The sequence below is a fragment of the Aspergillus sydowii genome (assembly GCF_001890705.1).
Source record: "Aspergillus sydowii CBS 593.65 unplaced genomic scaffold ASPSYscaffold_23, whole genome shotgun sequence".
NCBI classification, from domain to species: Eukaryota; Fungi; Ascomycota; class Eurotiomycetes; order Eurotiales; family Aspergillaceae; genus Aspergillus; species Aspergillus sydowii.
In genome coordinates, this window is record NW_024467881.1 from 43,597 (window position 1) to 53,129 (window position 9,533).

Genomic DNA, 9,533 nt, shown 5'->3' on the forward strand with positions numbered 1-9,533 from the left:
TGGATGCTCCCCCATCGCGGGCTGACGGTCAGTATCGCCTGCATGGGTCGATTCTGTGTGCGCGAGTGCAGCCCCGACGGATCGTGGATCGGGCGCTGGTCGAATTTCCGGGGGCGCGGTTCTACAGTGGCCGGGGTCACCCACTGGGCCGAGTGGATGACGACGATGGGTGTCCGCTGTGCGGCTATTATCGCAAACAGGTGACGCTGTCGGTGCCAAGCCTGGANGAAGAGGTCACGATCGCGCTCGCCAGCCCGGCACAGCAGCGTCCGATTGGCGGCTTTCCGAAGACCATACGACAGTTGCTGCACGATCAACAGGCGGAGGCCGTGTTTGGGCGACCGGACCACCAGGATGACCGCTGGCCGCCGCGGCGGTCCTGCTACTGCGTGACGATGACCAAACGGCGGGTGCATTTTGTGGAACCGGCGCCGCAGCGCAAGAAGCGACGGCTATGAGGTTACTCGGACTTCCCGATACTGCCATCGAGCAGTCCGGCTACACTACGGATATTCTGTCGGTCTTCCGGGTTTGATTTTATTTCCTTCTCGAGAAGGCTGAATGTGTATTTAGTTGTCGTTCTGTTGACAGAAAAGGGTGAAGGGGATGCCGGAAAAAACAATACTGCAGACTATGCATAAGGAGACCACCCACCAGACTGACCCGTAGGCACACCTCGCTCAATAGGACCAGCAATTCTATCCGTGTCTTCCCAGGAATACCATAGGACCAGATATTGGGTTGCAGCCCGTCTGTTGCGATTGGTCGATCTCTTCGCCAAGACTTTGATCGGCCTTACACGGTGGATATGAGCCTGGCTCAGGTCAGCGCGGAGTGTTTGGGTGTATCTTAAGGGACAGAGCAAACGTTTACGCTTTCTATAGATATGTTATCGGCAGTGTCGCTTATGTCATTCTCGGCTGAGTAGTCACTGAATGAATGTCGCGACAATGTCCCTGTATCGGACACCACAAAGTCGCGGTCGCCGCTGGTTTCGGACGGGCTGTAGCTGCTTTCTGATGTGGGCGGGAAATCGGCCGTGCTTTCCGTCTCGGGCTGGCTTCCCGTGGACGGTGAGCGTCGGAGGTAACTAAGGGACGACATAGCAATGATGTATACAGTCAGCGGCTGAATCAGTCTGACAGCCGGAATACTCTTTTGCTTTGTTTCCATTAGTGCCAAGAAGCGCTAGCTCATAGTTTCGTAATTCCCGACTGACGATCCAGGTAACTATTGGATGCGCCGCGCTTTGTCATCTGCTATGCCCAACCCCGCACTTGCAAGTATTCCTTTAAATCAAGTTCTTGTTATCTACGTACAGTCTTTTCCTACTCTTTCATCCCTTGCGGCACTCAACCATGTTTCATCCTAATCTTATTGAAGACAGAAAGGTCGTGAATGCCGAGAACATCATCTCGTATCGATTTACCGACCGCCGTCGACTTCGACAAGCACTACAGCTAGCAGACAGTACCCATCACGATGGGAACAAGCATCTCGCTCTACTAGGTGATGCTGTCCTTAAGTTGGTTCTTATCCAGGAGGGACTGCGCCGAAATGCAACCCGCGGTAAGGGATAACTTCTCACCACTCATGATGACATGCATTTAATCAATTTATCCATTTTTTTTTAGGTCAAATAAACGAGATCGTCTCAGGGCAGTCTTCCAAAATCTATCTTGCGCAGCGGGGCTTCTCCACAGGCCTGGCGGAATGTGTGTATAAGAATCAATCCCAAGGGAACACAGTCTACCAGGGCCCTATGGCGTCTACCGTGGTGGCCATCATTGGAGCGGTTTTCGATGATAGCGGAGAGAGGATTACGGCTGTCAAAGGCGTTATGGAGGCATTGGGTGTTTCTTGGCTGGAGTGATTTATCCATCACAGGTAACGTATCTTGTGCCCCTCTTCAGAAAGAGAGTCAAGTTCAGAGCGACTGCTCGTATTAATGGGACTCTAATTACTCCCCGTAACGGCCTACGGATGCTTCTCTGCTGGGGCTGGTTGACAAGACTACAAAGACGCGGGAGTTGCATCTTGAAGCGCGGTGATATGTAAATGACGCGCTTTAAAGTGGGTTTTCGTGCTTTGAGATGCTGTCCACTTGCCCCGACAGAGCAGCTTCCATACGCCTTTACGAGGATGAAGTAGGCTTCTTCAAGCTACGACAACAATTTTGACTTGTTCTAAACCGACAAGTATGACCATCAACTAATACCAACCTAGGCTGTCGTTACTGTGTCGAACTGGCAAATTAGTAAAGGTATATCCTCATCAACTGAAGGCTGTGGCAGTTTCCTAGCTTCAACACTAGGTGTTTCATCAACTTAAAGACTCCAGACACTCTTTAGATTGTTATCTGAAATTCTTATTCATATTCTGGTCTTAAATAGGTTATTACTGGTCTCGGCTTTGAAGCGCTCAAATATAAGTGGTACTAGCAATAACGGGTATTTTGTCTCTTGTTGCTTGACATATAACAGATAAGCTGGATTTTTAGAGGGTTCAACCCCGGTGCTATTGGGTTCTGACATGTCCTGTTTCTGAAAGTGAATTATTGACACTAGTTGTGTACTGTACACTTGGTTGTCAACAGTTCCCTTCCGACAAGACCACATAAACAAGAGCTTTCTAACTACATATGTATAGAGTAGCATTTTGTGCCTGTTTTGAAATATAAATCCTAGCAATCCATTAAAGCATCCGATAAAATGAAATTCGATACCAGAAAACCATGCAAACTCAAACGGGCACGCGACAGTCTAAACTACCAAAAATCTCCGTGGCAAACAAAAAAAGGATTCGACAAAAGCGAGATCGTCGTAAAGTCAGTTTATGGAAAAAGTCATCAGAGTACAGCAAGATGTACGGAGCTGACGTCTGTTTGGGAATACGTATTCGTGAGAGTGGCCGAATACCGAATATATATTTTTTCCACGGACCCGTCCGGTTTCTGGGCCTTTGTGGGAGCACAATTGGTAAATTCCCTGTAAGATATTTCCTGTCACTTGGCTGATTTATCTAGGACTCCTATTACCCAACACCAAACCAAATCACTGAAAAAAACATCACCAGCCCGGAAAATTGAGATTTGGCGGACAGGTTAAGATAAAAGAACCAAGGCCGTCTCAAATTTTAGAGTAGACTACTGCGACTATACGCAACAGTTTGCTAGTGTTCAAAATACTCTGCTGCGCAGTGGAGGGCGCTGCATCCACGATCATCTTGACGCACGCGGTCAACCCTCGAGCCTCCCAGCAGTACTCTGACGATCTCCACACGTCCCCGAGCGCTGGCACAAAGCAGTGGAGTCTGAACATTCCCTGCCGCGATGTTCGGATCTGCTCGTTAGTGGGCAAGGACGACCTTGACTACTTCGGTATTGTTCCGGATGACGGCCTCGTTGAAGGTAGTCAGGGTTTCCCGCTCTTGGCCCGCAACGGAGTGTTTATGTCTATCCCCGGTTGGTGAAGCAGCCGCTGGGCAATCGCCGGTTTTTTTTTTTTGGGCTGTGCTATACCACAAAGCCTTATTCCCCTGATTGAAGCGATTCAAGTCGAGCTCACTCCGCGACAAAACATGCTCCACCGCGGCAAGGGAGCCACTCATGACCGCTTTGATAAGGGACGTATTATCTTCCTGCACGGCGTGAAATCGGCATGGTATTTATTGAGCAAGGTTTCCTTAAGCGACACGCGTCTTTGAGCCGCGGGTTTCCCACCAGGTGTCAATATGACTGATGCGTTAGATGCACCGGGTATCCTGGCAATTCGCATTTCCGAGATCTTTCTAATATCAAATCGCCTGAACTTACTATTCTGTTTGAGATTTGATAGAAATTTGGATGTTATTGAATTTACACAGTCGGTCATCAGGGGTTCCTCTTTGATACTCGCCTCGCTCACCGAGGAGCCAACTTTTTTTCATAATATCTGGGATTCATTGACGGCAAAGTATCCTTTTGTTGGGGTGTGCTGTAGAAATTATCAGTGACTTGGCCGGTTGGTCAACGTCACGGTTTCAGCACCTACGTCGAGATGGGCAATCCACAGGCAAGAAAATCAGGCGAGTTATGTGACCTGGCAAGGAATGGTCATGTCTAGCAAGAGTGAATCTTTACACAGATGGCCTCAAGGCAATGGGAGATGACCCAGTTATGTCTCAACATCCAGGCTGGCTCAATCAGTCCACTGCCACCCGAGACGTTGCTTCACCGACCGGTGCCGATGCCTGCCTTGCTTGCAAATTGAGTTGTTTCCTCAATTTTCTTTGCATTCGGTAGATGGTTCTTTGGTACTCTCTGGGCAGGGATATTTGACGATGGGTTGGGAGACAAGAACTAACCGGGTAGAGATGCCCGGGCATCTATGTTTCTATTCCACATGTCGGAATCAGCCGGCTACAGGATATCATATCACAGTCGAACTAACGAGGTTATCGACCATACCTGCCTAACCGTCTCACTGCCAGCTATGCTCGAACATAAATCTTGGAGAGCCATGAGAGAAGTATTGCCACGAGGCATGACGTCTCGGTCGGCGATTGGCAGATTGGCTATTACTATAACATCACCGATTGCCGTAGCCTAGCCATGGTCTCGATGTGCTCAGGCCATGAACGGTCTACCATTTCCAACGTATGCTGTAGCTAATGTGTATTAATACATGTGTATTCCGTCCCTGTCACCGGAAATTATCACTACCTTGGCTTTACCCCAGATCATGGCAAGCAGACAGTATTTTCCTCCAGACTTTAACATTAATGACGTGGATGACTCGAGGGCCGCGGCCTTGTACGGCCTGCGACCTGATGGACGAGTTGCCAGACCAGGTCCATGGTCCGCGATGGCCCGCGAACCGGTTGCTGCGCTAGACTGGGAGCTTTCCAGTCTAAATGGCACCTAAGTCAGTGTACTGACAGTAGCTGCCTGAAAAGTCTTCATCTTACCTTGGACTGAGCGCACAAGAGCCCTGCCACGGACCGGGCACTTACCCACCTGGTTCATGGGCGACGATTTCAAAGGCTCAGCGGTTGGGACCGCCTGTCCTCCACTTTCCACCTGCTCCGGTCCTGCCCCATCACGGAGCTTGGTATGCGTCCGATGAGCCGGCACCCTAGTAGTCGCGAAAGGAGGCGTCTCCCGTGTTCTTTGTTGCTCTTTGCGAGCCTGTTTCGCCGTCATGCCCTGTGCTGTCCTCGCCTGTCTCCTGCGTACGGGGCGATGCCTTCTGATATTCTTTCTCAACTGACGAAGTTTGGACCGTAAGGATTCCGCGGTTCTTGGGCGGATGGTCCTTGAATACTCCTTGGCCCTCATGTCCCATGACCACTCGGAATCCGGATGTAGGACCATCCAGTGTAGGAGGCGAGCCTCCTCGGTGGGCGTCCACTCACGATAGCCTCTTTTGCCCATTGCGAGATATAAAAACGCGGAGTTGCGACAATAGGGTAGATGCGGGAGAGCAGGGCAGCCGAATAATGACGAGCGAGATCCCATTGATTTACATATCTACTAAGCTCAATACCTATGAACGATCTGGGGCCCACAAGTCTCTGATCAGACGTCAGAACAGTCTTATCATTCTGCTGGCAGAGGTTCGCGGTGGCGATGGCCATGTGCAAAAGTACCCTCTGCTGGAGTTCAACAGGAGGTATTAGAACTCACAAAATACATGACCGGTTTGCCCCACATAAGGCCGCCTTGACCGGCCTTTAAACTAGTCTGCCCTTCATAAACCTGGCCTTATTTTTCAGTCCCCTGCAAAGTCTAGATCCTCTTCAACAATGAACTTGCCCGGGTTAATTTACATCAATTACCGAGCATCAGCTAGATTACCAATAATTCCGACCCACTACTCTAACCGAGGGGTCTTGACTTCACGGCGGCAAAGGGCAAGGTTTTATTACCAGGCGAGCTGACTAGGGCCGTATATTTTGGGCATTGTGCACAGTGCCCGTTGTTGTTTAACCCTACACAGAGTCATCATCCTTGCCCATGGAGTGTCGGCTCTTATCCACAGAGTCGCCCACATAAAGTGGGTGATTCGGTGACAGGGTACCTGCTATTCCCAAACAAATAATGTGGTCTCGAAACCCATTTCTTGCTCACCTTGGCTCCCTTCTGAGGTGGATCGACCAACATGAACGGTTCTTAATTCTGAACAACTCCAAAGGGCGCGGCGGTCGATTCAGTTTTCTCCCACACTGTACCTTCTCCCATAACGCTTACAATCGTCCGCCTTAAATGCACCACTGTGAATGTGCAAATTATCGACCCTTGAACGCCCCCGAAGTAGGACTATCCAACTACCAATGCCTCCTGCCCCGAACATGGCTGCGCAGACATCACCCCCGTCCCGGTTGGGTTTGCTCCGCGAGGCGCTGACGAGACCGAACCAAGCCCTGAAACCTCAACAGCCCTCGCAGGTTGCTGAAATCTACCCCCACCAACCGAAGATGAATCCCACCATGAGGAATCGGAGGAAACGTGTTCGAAAATGGGCGACGATCCAGCGGACGAAAACCAAGAAGATGGCAACTGGGAGACCGATAGCTTGGGTGTCTACGAACCATCGAGACCTTCGACGGACGCCCATAAGAAGTGGGATGACCTTAATCTTCCAGCGATGTGCGAGTAAGTCAGGTCGCCGTCCACCATCTCGACATAGTCCATGGCCAAGTTGCGCTGACCGACCTGTCTGATCCTAGCTTAGAGCGGACTTCGGTAAGTGGCCCCCAGCCGGTATTCTTGTTGTCGTGTGCAAGATCCGTCTGCCAGCCTTCTCCTCGTGCAGCACTCGTTGCTTTCCAAGTATGGCAAACGCTAATTTTCCTCCCTAGAAGGCTAGAAAACCTCCTCGATAAGCAGATATCGTGGAATAACGAAATCCAAAGGACTCTGACCGAAGTCCGTGAAGAGCCACCAACCGCTGAACCTGCATCCAAGAAGACCACACGTGCAAAGCGTCCCAGGACCAGCGGGACAGACTGATGTGTACCGCACGGTGGAAGTCAAATATGAGGTACTCCCAGAGTGGAAACGGAAACGGGCCACGTAGTCAAGACAAGGCGGGCCGGACCGAAAACGAATCATGAGCTTGTTAGCGACGTCCATCATTGTCTTGGATTCCGAAAATAGAATTGAAAGCAGCCTAAGCCCGAAATTGTATGCGGCTAGCAGTAGTCTGGTGTAAAGGTATCCTTTTGCAGAGCAGGATGATGACGGCCAACCCAAGTAAGCAAGCCATGCCATGCCAAACTATGTCCGATTGCGCAGCAAATGGCATGAACTATAGGCTACTCTCTCAGTGGCAATTCCCCTCGCGGCATTATGATCCCCGGCCTTTCTGCGCCCATAGAAAAAATTTCTCGGCGGTCGATTCCCTGTCTGGGCCTGTAGTGCGATCGAACAACTGGTGTAAAAGGCAAGCAAAGGCGTACATGCCACTTGTAGTTGGGGCAATGCCGTTATGCTGGAGTGGTCCTGGTCCGCGCAGGCTTTGCCTATCTGTAAGACAAGGCAGATGTTCCATTAGAGTTTCCCATGGCTCATGCAGCGTGACTGCATATGTGCTTGCTTGCCAAACCAAACAAAGATTAGCGTAGTGTGACCAGACGGCCGATCTTTTCACCGCGCAAAAACCGACCAGATATCTCTCGTGGCCGCAATAGTAGCGGATCATGACGTCTAGGACGTTATTGAGAGGGAGAGCCACGGAGGACTGATGGGCCGAGCCTCAACCAGTCGAAACGCTCTAGTTAAGCCGCCTCCGTGGGCACGACGAACCATTCCGAGACTTGTTTGGTCTGGTGAACACTGATCCTATTCCGTGGCTTGAGAGCTCGCTGCCTTTATCACACACCTGGGCTTTCTGCAGAGCTGTTACGGTATCTGCTCCCTGTATTTGGCTCCTATGTACAGTAAATCCACCGCATAGTTCCTGTAAGTATGAATCAGTCCTAGATCTAACCTTCTGCGCAGCAGACCGTGAGTCTCACCCAAGCAGGCTGATGCGATTGGGTGAATCTGAAGACACAAGGGTTGATATACAACATAAACGTAGATCGATATGTAGTCAATTCGATACAAAGGGAATAAATTCCGCATACGAAGCTCTATTCTGTACTTGATTGAGACTTGATTCACAACATGGGACCATAGCTAAGCTCCTTTCGGTTTCAAAGGTCGCCGCATGATCTCAACTCTAAAATAAAGCAGTTGGACTAGCGAGGACACCAGATTTATTCGTTGCACCCCGTTAAGAACATTCAACATGTTGTGATATGAGAAATAACCTTCGATCTGAGCAGCCAAGTAGCAAGACAGAAGTCTACCACAGATCACGATCGTCAGAAACAGCGCAAGGATGTACGCCGTCAAAATCAGTGAAAAGCTTCTCGGCGGATTCCTCCGGTTCTAGGCCAGCAGCGTCGTATAGCGCCGTTGCAGTGGCCACTAAAACGCTGTCTCTGGCCACTGTTGCTTCTAGCCAGCTCAACTGACTTCGAAACACCCGTCGGGCCACCACAGTTAGAGTATCGCCAGGGATAATCATAAAACGTTTATAATAGTATACGCTAAAGTTCCGAATGCCTCCCTGATGTCTGAATGTGGAGAACAACCGATGGCAAAGCAGGTCGATCAGCAGGTAATGTCCCGCGGCTCGCCGGTCTCGAGGAACCACAGCTGCGGCTTGGACCGTGGACCCCACCGCTGGCTGAATCGCCAATGACTTCAAAAATCGTTCCTCGAGCGTGGCGGAGTTATTCAGGTCCAGTTGCGGGATAGCCTCGCCAAGCGTAGAGGGCTCGGGAACGGGTGGCAGTCGGCAGCAGGGGCATTCCGACGTAGATGAGATCGGATCGGACTCTGAACCTGAACTCTCAGAGAGGATGCTCGGGTGGGATTCTTGGAGCTGAGTCGACGGCACGGCCGGGGTTGCCGGACGTTCAGCAGGATGGGACATGGTGCCGACTCAAGCAAGCAATTCGCGATCGAACCAGCCGTCGTTCTTCAAGATTTCCAGTACGGTAACTGTTTCTGATGGAGAAGGCCTCTGATGTTGGGACTGATGACAGATGTTGAGTTTATGTAGAGTCGAAACTGCTCAAGCATATAGGGTTGAAGGCCCAGAAAACTCGCTCCTACCCGGCTCTTACCCCCGCGATCGATAGCCAAGCTGCTTGCCATCGCCACGCTGCCTGAATATCCAGATCGTCAGGTGCAATGCCCTCAGATTCGGAAGTTGATAGTCTTCACTACCACCGGGCAGGTCATCTTCAGCTGCGTTGTGGAACCCCGGGGAAGTGGCGTTTATGCCCTATGGAAACGGTGGGAGTCCCAGAATGCGACAAAAATGGTAGCAGGGCATCCTATTCTGATCTATAAGAAGGACCCCCCAGCATAATTGATTCGTGACTGAGACAGCTCGCGCCACCACATAATGAAACATGCTAAGCCAGTTGCCGCTCGAGCTTGTTGATGCCATCGCCGACTTGGTATGTACTGTAGGAAACGCTGTTGAGCTGCGAAA

At 50.7% G+C, this 9,533-nt stretch overlaps 7 protein-coding genes across 7 annotated transcripts in view; 5 read left to right on the plus strand and 2 right to left on the minus strand.

Annotated features, from left to right (window-relative positions):
• The window catches only part of ASPSYDRAFT_37530 (patatin-like phospholipase family protein), a gene marked incomplete at both ends in the record, with an annotated part of 2,646 nt that extends 2,486 nt beyond the window's left edge, over window positions 1-160 (plus strand). The window contains 2 exons of the mRNA XM_040845549.1: window positions 1-27; window positions 72-160. The exon at window positions 1-27 is cut by the window's left edge and continues 458 nt beyond it. Coding sequence (XP_040695945.1) covers window positions 1-27; window positions 72-160 — 116 coding nt within the window. The remainder of the gene's footprint in view (window positions 28-71) is intronic.
• Window positions 161-1,308: 1,148 nt separating this feature from the next.
• Window positions 1,309-1,888, plus strand: ASPSYDRAFT_52364 (uncharacterized protein). Its single transcript, XM_040848472.1, has 2 exons — window positions 1,309-1,569; window positions 1,635-1,888. The coding sequence occupies exons 1-2, from the start codon at window positions 1,359-1,361 to the stop codon at window positions 1,871-1,873; spliced, it is 450 nt and encodes a 149-aa protein (XP_040695946.1). The 5' UTR covers window positions 1,309-1,358; the 3' UTR covers window positions 1,874-1,888.
• Window positions 1,889-3,989: 2,101 nt separating this feature from the next.
• Window positions 3,990-4,713, plus strand: ASPSYDRAFT_52368 (uncharacterized protein). The gene is made up of 2 exons (XM_040848473.1): window positions 3,990-4,065; window positions 4,125-4,713. The coding sequence occupies exons 1-2, from the start codon at window positions 4,038-4,040 to the stop codon at window positions 4,280-4,282; spliced, it is 186 nt and encodes a 61-aa protein (XP_040695947.1). The 5' UTR covers window positions 3,990-4,037; the 3' UTR covers window positions 4,283-4,713.
• A 50-nt stretch (window positions 4,714-4,763) lies between these two features.
• Window positions 4,764-5,413, minus strand: ASPSYDRAFT_73939 (uncharacterized protein; the record flags this gene model as incomplete). Its single annotated transcript, XM_040850751.1, has 2 exons — window positions 4,764-4,889; window positions 4,948-5,413. Coding segments are annotated over 2 exons (591 nt in total), but the record flags the coding sequence as incomplete, so codon positions are not given.
• Window positions 5,414-6,044: 631 nt separating this feature from the next.
• On the plus strand, window positions 6,045-7,108 carry ASPSYDRAFT_52369 (uncharacterized protein). Its single transcript, XM_040848474.1, has 4 exons — window positions 6,045-6,426; window positions 6,474-6,634; window positions 6,841-6,965; window positions 6,987-7,108. Exons 1-4 carry the CDS (start codon window positions 6,259-6,261, stop codon window positions 6,989-6,991), a joined length of 459 nt encoding a protein of 152 aa, XP_040695949.1. The 5' UTR covers window positions 6,045-6,258; the 3' UTR covers window positions 6,992-7,108.
• A 982-nt stretch (window positions 7,109-8,090) lies between these two features.
• Window positions 8,091-9,151, minus strand: ASPSYDRAFT_52374 (uncharacterized protein). The gene is made up of 2 exons (XM_040848475.1): window positions 9,096-9,151; window positions 8,091-9,030 (listed from the first exon to the last, which is right to left on the minus strand). Exon 2 carries the CDS (start codon window positions 8,964-8,966, stop codon window positions 8,331-8,333), a length of 636 nt encoding a protein of 211 aa, XP_040695950.1. The 5' UTR covers window positions 8,967-9,030; window positions 9,096-9,151; the 3' UTR covers window positions 8,091-8,330.
• Window positions 9,152-9,450: 299 nt separating this feature from the next.
• ASPSYDRAFT_95845 (uncharacterized protein) overlaps window positions 9,451-9,533 on the plus strand; it is a gene marked incomplete at both ends in the record, with an annotated part of 1,982 nt that continues 1,899 nt past the window's right edge. Inside the window, one exon of the mRNA XM_040853178.1 lies at window positions 9,451-9,498. Coding sequence (XP_040695951.1) covers window positions 9,451-9,498 — 48 coding nt within the window. The remainder of the gene's footprint in view (window positions 9,499-9,533) is intronic.